This window comes from Pezoporus flaviventris, unplaced genomic scaffold (assembly GCF_033815535.1).
Source record: "Pezoporus flaviventris isolate CSIRO_AGI_PZ_B2104156 unplaced genomic scaffold, CSIRO_AGI_Pfla_v1 ptg000031l, whole genome shotgun sequence".
NCBI classification, from domain to species: Eukaryota; Metazoa; Chordata; class Aves; order Psittaciformes; family Psittacidae; genus Pezoporus; species Pezoporus flaviventris.
This window is the reverse complement of record NW_026892579.1, coordinates 19,366,738-19,380,146: the sequence shown is the minus strand read 5'-3', so window position 1 is coordinate 19,380,146 and position 13,409 is coordinate 19,366,738. Positions and strand designations below refer to the sequence as shown.

The window sequence follows — 13,409 nt, the reverse complement described above, 5'->3', positions numbered from 1 at the left end:
CTATATAAAGCTGATACTGAATAAATATGGCAAAACATTTAATCAAATACCAGACTGGGAATCTGAATGGGGACTCTTTTGCTCACTGTTTTCTGCTATCTCAGCATGGCTTTCCATCAGTTTCTTCTCTTTTCTCAGTTTAACAAATCTTGTTTGAAAATCTTTAAAAAATGAGACAAACAGCAAGAACAGGCAGGCAAGCAAGACAAGACAGGAATTCTTATTATCCAATTTCTTTTTTATCATTTAAACGACAAAAAAAAGTAGAAAGGACATTAGTTACAGGTCGGTCTTTAACCTGTCAAATATGGAAGACAGCATCTTGAATCATAATTTGCACATTTCAGTTTAAAGCTGAAGAACAAAGAGTTCAAACATGCCTGGAATAACAAGTGGAGATATGTTAAAATGTACCTCCTATTTCTCAGCCAAATGAACAGAAATTGTCTACACTGTTTACGATTAATCTACAAAAAATGAAAACAGGCTATTAGTTCAAATCCCTAGCTATTTCCTGGCACTTTTTTAACAAGATGCCTTGCAAAAAAACAATCAGACAACACATAAATGTAGAGCATATATTTAGTCTTCTAGTCATCTCTCTTTGTGTCTTTCAAGAAGACACACCACGATATAGATACCAAAGTAACTCAAGATGAAAACCTCAAACTGGAAACAACTTATCAGCTTGGTGCCTTACTCAAGATGATTAGCCAGACTTTCTTAATATAACAGCATCTCTACACAATGCCATCCAAACACATCAACTCATACACAGGAGCAAGTACTTGCAATGCAGTGCTGCACTGTGGGTGGAGATAAGATTCATACAATTATGTAAGTTTGACTCCAGATGACAAAACATTTTAAATGTAATTATTCTATTAGATGACAGCAATAAAGTCCTATCTGCAACCAATATGGAGGTTCAAGTCTAGAAGAATATACAAGGATCTCCACAAAATGTCAAAGCGTGCCACCATTACACCTTACAGAAATGAAATTCAGCTTATTGCCATATTTGCTATCATCACAGTAATATTATTTTTTCCCACAGGACAATGATTTTGCTATTTAGGGCACAATTAATAACCTTACAAAATTCTACAATTCTAAAGCATCATCTTCTCTGTCATCCCATGCTGAAGCTTATATTGCAATACTTCCATGCCTTCATCCATTATTAATACATCTGAGCAACATACTTTGCAACATACACCTGCTGAAGAATATTAGATCTAGCAAAACTACACTTAATGAAGTACTTCAAAGCACACAAGACAAAAAGACACACAGAGGAAACAAAGAACAGTTCTAGAAGCCTATCCACACCGAATTCCTTCCAGCCACCTGACCTGTCATTTTAAACCACTCCAAGTTTATCCACATGACTTGAAATCGTAGCATAGTTTGTAGTGCGTACACATGTATAAATTCCCCTTATATGTGGGATTCATCGCTCTCAGTTAAAGCTATGTAAAAGTTATCTACTATCACAGCTGCAGAGGAACATTCAGTTCATACTGAAGGCAGCTTCAGCAAAAGGCTCTCTTCTCACTCTAAGTTAATTGCCCTACAACTAGACATTAATTAGTAGAATGGCATTCATCATATTACAGACTGCTTCTGTGCCATGCACTTCCTAATCTAGCACAGTTTATGTTAATACAACTGCTACCATTAGCGAGTGTCCAGTGTGGCAAATATAGTCCTTTCCTAACAGGATGACACAACCAGGAACCCTGCTTCATGCCAGAGTTATTTTCTTCTCATCAAGATAGAGCCTGGAAAACCCTCTAATAAAACTTAAAGGCCTCTCTGCTTGGTAATATTAAAGTATTATGTGGAATATGACTTACTGCATGTGCCCCCAAGCACAGAATTCTATGCAGAATGATGACAGGTGTAGATGAAATAAAACTAACAATCTGGCAAAAATGGTGCTCAGGAAGAATTCAGTGCATAGATCTAGAATATTTGGCCTATATTCTTGTACTCTTAGTTTCATTATGTACAACTGCCAAGATATGTTAGTCCTTTGATTCACAGATTACTTTCAACTCATGCAGATCCTCATCAAGAATATGTATATGAACAGCTTCTTTTGCAAGCAAATATATTCAACACTGGCAAAACTGGGTAGTCCACGAGCTGAATGCTTTCCTCTTAAAGGAGGAGCATTTTTTAAGAGACCCCCCTAAAAAGTTTACCAGAAGTCTATTTTATATGCCAATAAACTGCATATCAAGCATGTTTCAGTTCTTTATCTCTGGTTAAACTACACAGCTAATAAGATATCCTTAATTTAAAAAAATAAAAGAGGTAGAATTGGTTTGATGGGAACAACCTGATACGATCATATTATGTCTTCTGATTCTGCTTTGCATTGTACTTAACCCATACAAGCACTGTTCTCTAAAACTTGTAATCACCCAGCCTTTTAAGTACCTATTCCAGTGTGTTTTGGTTTAAGCAGCCTGAGAAGCAACACAGTACTTTATGGGTTACCTCAGGCATCTCAGAAAAAAACATGGAAGAATGATGAAATTCTAAAGTCACCTGAAAATTTTCTTTGATAGTATGTAAGAAATGAGGTCATGCTAACTGCTTAATTTTCACACTTTGCCCAGCATGAACACTCTGTCCTTTCATTTTTGGAAAAGCTGTAAGGAAATCATAAAACCTCATAACTACCTGATAGAAACTCCGTCATATCCAAGTTTTCCAGCAATATTTTAAAAGGCCAAGGACAGATAAGCAGTCCAGACAATGGCACAACTGCTAAGATTTCACCCCTAATATGACAACACTGACAGAACACAGCTGTAATATCTGAGACTACCAGCAGTATCTTAACTCTGTCATATGAAAAACTGATTTCTGGAACTTTCTGTTAAGCTCCAGCTGTAAGTTATACAAATCAGGAAAATAAGAAGCCACCAATTACTACAAGAACATGAGACTGTCACCCTGTAGAAACTAACTACTCATAAGCTTTATTACCCAGAAAAAAAACAATGAAGAAATCGAAAACTAGAGGTGCAAAACTTGCAAACAATAATATATTTTCTTCCAGAACTATGTGACCAAGTCAATATTGAACTAGCAATCATGTCATCACTGCCTGTTTCCCCTTAAGCCATGGTTCTTGCCAATGAAAATGTTGAGAATACTGACAGACATACATCTCTGAATCAGCTGCTGTTGAAAAGTTTTTTCTTTGCTTCCCCAGCTTATTATAAATGTTGCAAATAGTGTAAGTTTATACAAATTGGTCTTTTTCCTTTCCTCTATTGAAAACAGAAATCTATAAAAGTCAGTACAAAGAACAGGCTGGTTACAAAACACACCTACAAACTTTTCTGCAGAATTCATGCTATATTTTTTAATTATCTTACTATTTATAATGTGTTTGCACTTTACAAGTTTTAGTAACTTGGAAGCTACAGAAAAAGCCAGCAGAAAACTTGCTTACAGCTTGAATACAGTCCCTTTAAAAAAACAAAGAAACAAAAAAACAAACCCCAAACAATTTGAGTTTTATACTTTACAAACATGAATTTAGGACACTGTATAATGTTCTATAGCACTTGAGTGGCACCAACTTAATCTGAAGCCAAGCCTATATGAAGTATGAGAAAGAACTGACCCCCTGTGGCCAAAATATTGCAAAACTACATTATTTACCACCATTGTCTGAATCTTCTTCAGATAGCCACCACAGCACAGAATCCTTTTTCTTTGTTTCTTTTTTCCTGGGCTGTCCCAATGTCTCGAGAATGCTGGATTTTTTCTTTGAATTTTCAAGTGAATCATCTGAAAGAGACTGAGTCAAATGCATACCAGATTAAAGACAGCTTTCACATTTTCACATTGACTGCCTTTCAGCCACTCAGTTCTGGACTTTGAGCTCAGATGCTTCTCTTTACTCACCACTGTCTGCCTTTTTTGTATATGCATGACAAAGTTGAGTAAGAAAACTATTTTCATGTGGCATAATACCACATGTGATAATAACCCCATTGCCAGTATTTGGGTATGTTAAAAGTTAACTGCTTAGTAGAGTATACGTTCAAATGAACAGCATAATCTACACTTTTTCATTTAACTACAACATAAGAGAATCAAAATCCTGACTATATCCCTAAAGATAATTCAGTAGAGCAGAAAGTTTTGCGTTGGCCTTGCTTTGTACATGAACAATGTTATTAATATTCTAAAAATAAGTCTTCACAAGTAATATTCCAGCTCCCAGCAAATCGTATTTCAAAAATTAATTTTATACTTTGTGTTCATGGAAATTAACAGAAATGCCAGAGCCATTCCTACCCAGCTATGTAGCAAACTTTCATATGTGTTAGTCATCCACACTGATTTTAACTGATGGCTTAAATCAACAAAGCAGAAGTCTACGAGTATGAACATTGTATGAACTTAAGTTACTGAAGAGTTAGCAGGAAGGAAATGACCCCCACACTCCTCATGAGACAACAGCACTTTTCTTGAAGTGATGAAGCTTTTTTTTTTTAAGCTAATCTCTGCTCTTTTCGTCACAGCAGGCCCAGAGCCACAATTAGCTATCCAGACACTGAACAAAGAAATATATTCATTAAGCTAGTGCACCGCAACCTTACATGCTGCTTTTTTTTTTTTTTCTTGTGCTTAAACTCAGTAAACATGGGGTTAAGGAAAGGGGCAGACTTTTTATCTAAACTTTAGCCACAATTGTTGAACCCAATTGTGTATAAGTGTCTTAATGAACAGAGTTAACAAAAAGCCATAAAACATGAAAAACAAAGAATTCATATATGAAATGCACCACATGTGAAAAGTTCAAAACCTTTTGTAATAGTTCAAAACCTTTTGTAATAGTCCCAAACAAGAAAATTTGACAGTATTAACAGAATACTAAAGCCAACAGGATTGTTGGTACTTAATATGTAAAACATGATGTTTTATTAAAGCAAGCCTCTGCAGTCCACTGCCCGATGCCTATTACATCAAAAGCACTACCATTAAAACCTATCTTTACTGTATGCCTAACGTTTCAATTTATAGGGGCCTAATAAGAACATTCATAAATCAAATGCCAATTATCGAGAACTACCATATAAGAAAATTATTGTGAATATCTCTAACCAGTAACATCCTTAGAGCTTATCATTTCACTTGAGAAAACTAAATGCCTGTCACACTCAGTAAGAAAATTTAAGTTCCCTGAGCCTTGCATTTTAAGAAAACACAATTCTAATAAATTATAAAACTGCCAGACAACAGGATATGCTGCAATTTCTTTCCATTGGCTCAGTGACATAGAACTGAACAGCCTTACATTCATAATAAATGTCCTATAAATAACACACTAGTCACAAGTACGAGTGTCACTGTCCCTGAAGGCTGGAGTGCCTCCTGCTAGCTAGAAGTACTGACAGGAGCTTGATGCAAGCTCTATTATCACTTGCTGTTTCTTTTATGACTAACAGTATCCTCTCTTTTGCAAGCAGGATTTCAATGATCCTCATACTCCTTAGAGTTTTGTAACTAAAGAAACTGTAACTCCCACAGGCTGTTCCCAAGTTCTGGAAACTTTCTAGGCCCAGCCATCTTGTTAACTGCAAACAGTAAAGTTGCAGCAGCTGGGAAAGAAATTCAGACACAAAAATACTAGTGCATTTTCCCCAACATCAGCTGTCTCAACAGCTAAACTTACAGACTTTGTTCTTCCTTTGAAAAAAGTACATAGATTGATTCATTTATTTGGCCCAGTAATGGCTTTTCAGCGCCAGTAAGTGCCACTGATTTCTTCCTTCCGCTCCTCTATAAAACAGTCTGTCAGCCTTTCAGGTACACAGACACAGAAAAAGAAGAAAAAAAGTGGCAGTTGCTTAATCTTAACTAAAAGTAAAAAAAATAAAGAGAGCCAGTTTTAACAACTGTGACAATTACACGGCACATAATCAGCTTACCACCTCCTATACACATGAAGAAACTTAAGGAAGTAGACAGGTAACACAGGATTGGATCTAAACCACTCAAACATTCATGATCAGTTGTCCTAATTATTTCATGAAGTTTCTTCAATATAACTCCGAATGATATTTTTAGTATGCAATTATTTTTAAAATATATTTGCTCTTCTAATAAAAATGAAAAATGTTTTTCAAACATGGTTTAATGTGTAGTTTTACTCTTCCAGGCACTATTCTATGGATTTCCTAATAAAGATGGTATAGCCTTTCCTTCTGAAAGTCTTCCTCCTCAACCGCCCATGAATATCAAGCCAAATAAGCCAACCTAGAAAACTAGAAGCAGGCAATGGTTTTTTCATAACTTGGCTTTGCTTGAAGTGTCATCAAATAAGCAATTAATTGAACCACTGTGTATTAGAGCAAGCTTCTCATGCTGCATGTCCCAAGGGAACTTCATGGCCAGCATTCTGAATCCTAGGAGCTATACCAATGACAGACGATGCTTAAGGGAAATTAAAGTGACGAAAGAGGAAGCATACTAAAGCAAGATACTGGTGGTGGGGAGCGGAAGGACCACAGGCACACAGACAATTGAAGAGGAAGAGAGAATCATGGATGACAACAGGCTGTTCTGGCAAGGGGTTTGAAATAAACTTGACCAGGCAGAAGGAATCATTAGAAGTCCTATCCTACATAAAGCAATTGTTATCTCTCATTTGTGTTTCCTTCTGTATATTTACAAAAGCCTAGAAACCCCTCTTCACTGATAGCTTCAGTGCAAATGCCAAAAGACTTTAGTTTAATCCCCATATTAGACCTGCACCATCCAAATGTATCTGCAGTCTTTCTTATAACTTTATACATTTTAATCACAAATATACATACAACCCCTTCCCCCTGAAAAAAAAAAAGCCAGTTTCACCATGAGTTATTTAAAAGGGAAAAAGAAAAAAAAAACAACCACCTTGCTCCATTTCTTCTCTAAAAGATTTGCTTAAACAGTATTAAATCTTCCTCAAACTACTAAGAAACAGTTTTCCTATTCCCCCTTGTTATACTCTCAACACAAACATCACCTACACAGCAATTTCAAACAGTGGAGCACACCAGTTTCTCATCTTAACATTAAAGGGCTGCGCACTTTTTATTAAAAAAAAAAAGCAAAGGGAGGAACATAACAGAAGATGCAGACATATAAAGTAACAAAGAATAGATAATGTCATTGTTATTTGGGTCCCTATCTAGCTCACAAAACATAAAACAATGCATACTTTTAATGACAGAATTGGTAGCAAATATATCAGTAGCATCATCTGTCGCTGGTATACTATAGTAAACCAAACTGTTTTAATTTGAAATGGTAAAAAATAATTAAGACATGAGTTATTAAAAGTTATATTTTCTGGAACTTGCCAAATACCACTTAGAATAATTCAGTGCAGCTATTTTAATTTTTTTCTAACTCAAGCATTCTCTATGTTGGCAGTAGCTAAAGAGCATGAAGAACACTCCAAATGAGGAACAAAATAGTAGAAGCAATCATATGCAGAGTTTGACAGATGCACAAAATAAACCAAAGAATAAGCCTCCTTTCTCTTCCCCAGATCAACTCCCTTTATAACAATAGTAAAAAACTTTTGACAGAAAGGCACAGCCTAATTTTCTATTTTTAATAACTATAATGTCGATGAATTGAAGAATGTCATCTCAATTACATCATCAAATTAAATTACAAAATTCACCTCTAAATTATTTGTGAACCTTAATTTTCAGATGGCATTTTGGTTTTCTATTCTCTCAATATCGGATTTCTCATTGACGTTACATTTACATGAGTTACAGACCTACCTGGGAAAGTTAAAATCTTCTTGATAAAGAAGCCTCTCATTACTACAGATCTTTACTACATAGTAAAAGGTTCAATTTTTATAGAATCAAGCACCTACATTTTTCACAAGTAATTAAACTGTAGCACATCCTCCACATGAAAAACACTTCAAGCATACATTACATATAATAGAGACCCCAAGAATATTCTCTGCCAGCATTAGCTACACTTACATACAGTAGCAGAATTTAACAAAGGCCTTAAGCATGTGGTATTTTTATCTCAGGGTTACCACATTGTGTGTCTGATAGACCACAGAGAAAATTCTGAAATTAAAGGTCTATACATAGTGGGAAAAAACCCACATACCTAGTTAGTGCATTTGACCAAATCTGATAATTGTTAGCTTAAGTCATAACCCACTGACTTGCTTGTATTCAAAAATCATCAAGCACCATGGGGAATAAGAGGAATCAAATTAAAATTTTCTAATCACTACTTCATTTTGTTAGGATTAGTAAGAATTTTTAAATAGAATTCAGTGAAATTAGATATTGCACAGAAAAATAAGGAAATTATTAAAACATAGCTTGTGCTTACATACAGGAAAAGTTTTTAATCTCATTTTCAACTATATTAATTTGAAGCATCTGTTACTAAATAACACAATTAAATTGAAACAAAAATAAAGAAGGGCTCTTTCTGAAAATACAACCTAGCAGTGATGACAAATAAACAAAATTATTTATTTAATCACAAAACTCTTCCATTTAAATAACACAGCATAGTATGAATTAAGTGTAGCAATTAAATTAAGACCTTGCAAAGACCCCAACCTGAGAGCTATGTGAATTACGTGATAAAAAACACAGCTGCATCTTCCATTTCATTTCCCCCTCTATTTTAAAGAGAAAGGATGTGACCTTCCTCTAAAACATACCTCTTTCAGAAACTCTTCAAACTGCTCATCTAATTCTTCTTTAGAAAGTTGATGAGCCATAATCTGCACCTGGATGTTACCTTCCAAACAACAGAGTTTAAAACCTAAGATTTAAAATAAAATTAATTATAAGCATCTGAAATTAGAGGCAACCCAGTGTTTTCCTGTTTTCATAGACAGCTTTAAGCAAAAAATAATTCTCGAGACTGATGACAGATTTCATTCCTCCCACCCCTAATCTAAATTATTTACTTAACAAAACAATCAATGCAAACATACCTGGATCACCTAAAATTCCTTATAATCAAAACACTCATTTTAAAAATAACAGCTTCAGCAATTAAAATTTGGGTGATGGATAAAATATGATTTTCTTCAACATCTCTACACTTCAAAAGACAGCTCTCTTAGCTATCCACAATTAAGCATTTTGGTAATGAACAAGAATCCACTGCAGTAATACTTCCCATCTATTTTAAGGCCTTTGAATTCCTTTTTATGTTTTTTTCTCCCAAACTGGAGACATCTGGCATTTTAATATTGTTTGACTGTCCCCACTGTGCCTAGAACTCAGTAAACAATAAATACATGAAAGTGTTTAAAGATTATAGGATGACATTTGGTTTGATATGCCCTGACACGGAAGGCCAGTGGCACTTGTCCCCCTCCCATTCCCTGAAATTTCTATTGACTTCTCAGGTATAACACATACTCCACACTCAAAACTCTACAAAGTTTTTGTATATCAAGCTGCTCAACATATATGGCTACATTCAAAACTGCACATGTATAACATTAAACTATCCTAGCCTCTTCCAGGCTGAGAAGTGCTATGTAAACATAAAAGGGCTAAACACTTGCAGAAATGCTTTTACCATTAAAAAAAAACCTTCTCTCAGTATGGAGCCCTCTCAGTATAAGGGACTGTTACCCACCTAGTGAATTGATTTTGATAGGTGAGCTGTGACAAGTGCTTCCTGCTTTCACTCCTTATTCATCCATAGACCACCTGATACTTTACCTTCAGCAGGTAAAAACCAAAAAAGTTATAGCAGACTGCCTATGAATTCAGTAAGCTATCCTTGTAACATACACTTATTGAGTAAGATACCCTTACATACACTTGGCAGTACCTCTGAAAACATGGTGAGATTGTTACCTCTCACGACACAATCCAGTATCCTTTTACACATTCGTTTACAAGGAACGCTAGATGCTAAACACTAGATGTCTAACTAGCTGTGATAACTATTTCAGCAAATGCAGAATACTTAATGTCAGCCTTACGAGAAAAAAGTTCTTCTCACATTATCTGTACTTCTATCTACCCTATAATTACATCTTTCACAAAATCTAACAATATGAAACTTTATTTTTCCAAGGGACAACAAATATGTCCGCCAATCTCCGTAACAGAAGATTATCGACAAACATCACCATTAGCAAACACACACTACGGCCATACCTTGAGAACTGGAGGCTCACAAATGACTTTGTAGGTAAAACAAAGAAGTCACCTACTGAGGTATATGCTATAACACAGTGCAGAAAGCAGAAGGTTTTGTAAGATACGACTAAATCGCAGGGACGAAGGAAAGCTTATACAGCCTAACACATTTCCCATAATCTTTTAATCACCCCAGCGTCAGGACCAGCCATGACCCGATCCTCCTCCTTCTCCAGCTTCCCTTAAAGCACCCGCAGAGCAGGCGTAGGCCGGGCAGCACCCCTGGCACTGACGGGCTCGTCCCAACCCCAGCCCCGTTCTCTGGGCCCAGCGAGTGCTGCCGAGTGACTGCGACAACCCCGGCAGGGCGGGAGCTCGGAGACGTGCAGCCGGGACGGAAGGGGACGGGAGAAGAGAAGCCACTAACGGAGCACCGCCAGGCAGAGCTCGGCTCCGCGGACCGCAGGAACACGCTGCAGAGCGGCAGGGGACGGAGCGGCTCAGAGACGAGCGCAGCTCTGCCCCGTGGGCCAGCAGCATACCTGGGCCACGCCTCGGCCATGGCAGCCTCCTTCGCTGGCAGCACGGCGCGGTTACTTAGGAAACCTTCGCGGCCACCGTACCGCCCGCCAAACCACACTGCAACGGGGCAGGGAGGACACAACACGTGATCCCGACCAATCCGCCGGCCTCCTTCTCTCCTCGGCCCTCCCGCCACGACGCGCATGGCGCGACACGTGACAGCACGGCACGGTGCCCGGCGGCCATTACTACCGTGGCAAAGGTCGCCTCGGCACAGCACGGCCCGACCCGGCCCGGCCCGCGCGGCTGAAGCGGAAGTCACCGCGCGGTGATGTGCGGCACCGGCGCCATCTGCTGGGCAGCGGCGGGCGGCGCCAGCGGATACCGGCACCGGGGAGAGCGCCTGGGCAGCGCCGCCGCCGCTCACTGCTTCTACCATGAGAGGTCACGCCAGGATAACGCTGCAGCACCCGGCCCGCCGTGGCCTGCCCACGCACCTGCCTCCGCCGGGACGGGATCGGGACTGTCTGCCCCGGGCTGCTGGCAGCGGGAGCAGGGAGATGCTGGAGGCGGCCGTAGTCATTCCCTCGCTGTCGGTTCTGAGCTTGCCGCTCGCGTTGTTTCTGTGTTCGACTGCGGGTGGAGCGGCGGAATTAAAACTAAATAAGCGGAGACCTTGTTGCAGCCTTCCAGTACCTGAAGGGATCTGCAAGAAAGCTGGAGAGGAACTTTTTGCAAGGGCGTATAGTGACAAGACAAGGGGGAATGGCTTTGAACTGACAGAGGGTAGATTTAGATTTGATATTAGGAAGAAACTCATTACTGTGAAGGTGCTGAGGCGCTGGCACAGGTTGCCCAAACCAGCCTATGATTCTCTCATAAGTGTGTTTCCTTGTCTGGTGGCAATGCCAGGTCCACACAGAGGACAAGCCTTGTTTCTTTCCTGAAGCCTGTGGGGCAAACACTGTGGCCACCTGCAGCCAAAATCTCTGCCTCAAGTTTCTGAGGGATGTGCTTCTCCAGGAGTTGGTCAGCTGTCTTTTGGAAAAGCAATATGTGAAGAGTTAAAAGGGCGTTGCTTTCGCTACTACAGAGGTCAAAAGCCAAACCATTCCTTCTCGCTCTTACAAAGAAATCCCCTACTAAAGCTTTTTCTAATGTTTCAGCCTTAGATGTCAGCTGCTGTGCTTTTAATGCATTTTAGCACATCTCTGGAAATGTTTAAAATACACAGAGAAATTAATGACCCCTGTTTCCCTGACCACTGTCTCTCAAATAACCACAGAACAATTGCAGTCTGTGCTTGCATGTGCTCCCCAGCTAGGGTCTGTCAGTTGTGTTTGTTGTGAGAGTCACGTTGCTTTAGGAATTTTTACACCAGCATTTAGTAAATGGCAAAACAAGCTCACTTAAGAATACAAATGAACATTGTTCGCACGCACACACGCACATATTTTGGTTCTCTGTTGAGCAGACTTGGAATGAAAAGATTTTGAAAGGAAGTTTTCTTCAGCGGGTGTTGGATACTTGGTGCAAGTGAGAGGCTAGTTAAAATCTTATTACTGTCTCTCATTTCCTGTTAGCTTGAGAAATAAAGACCGTGCTTCCAATATGGCCTTTATGTATCCCAGATTTTTTTTTAATGCAAGTATAAATTATAGTTTAATTCAAAGAAGCAGAGAAATACAGGCTATTTTCCACCGAAGTCTGTAGAAATGACTAAAGGTGCTGAAGCACTTCCTTCAATCAGGCCTTTTGTCTGCAGATGGAGTATTGTATTTCCATTTGCAAGGTATGGGTCATTTATTTCATCTTTGTGTGCAACTTATGCTGCTGTCTGTGGGAAACGTGGGAGCTGATCAAGGACAGGATGCCCACAGAAACTCATATTCTAGAGCTATTTGTTACGTGTGACAGCCTGTTGCTGGTGAAAACATCAGTTTCCAGCATTTGCTCTCTTCTCTGGTCTCATGAAAAAGCATGGAGTGAGGCGTGAGCATTTAAAGAGAAATATGGAAATTAATTAAGGAATGTCAGTCTGATGCTGCATGCCTTGATCCTGCTCAGATTTAAGCCAATGCAAATTTTGCCGTTAACTTCAAAGTAATAACTGTGACATCACTCATTGATCATGAGAGTTACTTCATATATAATCAAATAATCACATCAAGGGCTCAGTCCTTCAAGCTGCTGAAAAACTGTTGCACATTGAAGCCTCTCTGTTTGCAGAAATAGGTTCAAAGAGGCTTGTACAAAGTATAGAAAAATGTGCAGAGGGATCAATGCTGTTTTAAACCTCAGTGCCCATATGGGAAGGAAAGAAACCACCAAACCACTCTTGATGACTGTGGTGGAGAGGAGGCATTGCCTGGTGTTGAAATGTCATCCAGTGCATTCAAATAACATGCACAATAGCCACTTAAAAGATTTTCATTTCCTTCTAATGCCAACCAGCTCTTAGCAGTGGAGCTTAGAAAACAGAGCGCAAGGCTAGCCATGGATTTCAGCCAGGAATGTGGCAATTTGGGCGGCAACGTGATTAAAGCAGAAGGGTGATCACAGATTCTGAAATAGGTCCTGCTGGACACAGCCCCAGGTTCTAAGGTAAAATTCTGGCTCTGCATGGATGGGAAGCTTTTGTTGACTCCTGTGAAAACTGATTTTTTTTCCCGCTGTAGCGATTGACTTGTCATTTAAATGTAT

General features: G+C 38.9%; 1 protein-coding gene across 1 annotated transcript in view; it reads right to left on the bottom strand.

Moving 5' to 3' along the window:
* The window catches only part of CEP162 (centrosomal protein 162), a 46,170-nt gene extending 35,419 nt beyond the window's left edge, over window positions 1–10,751 (bottom strand). Inside the window, exons 1-3 of the mRNA XM_061460354.1 lie at window positions 10,727–10,751; window positions 8,738–8,841; window positions 3,688–3,826 (exon numbers count right to left, since the gene is read on the bottom strand). Coding sequence (XP_061316338.1) covers window positions 3,688–3,826; window positions 8,738–8,797 — 199 coding nt within the window. The 5' untranslated portion in view covers window positions 8,798–8,841; window positions 10,727–10,751. The remainder of the gene's footprint in view (window positions 1–3,687; window positions 3,827–8,737; window positions 8,842–10,726) is intronic.
* Window positions 10,752–13,409: the final 2,658 nt, after the last annotated feature.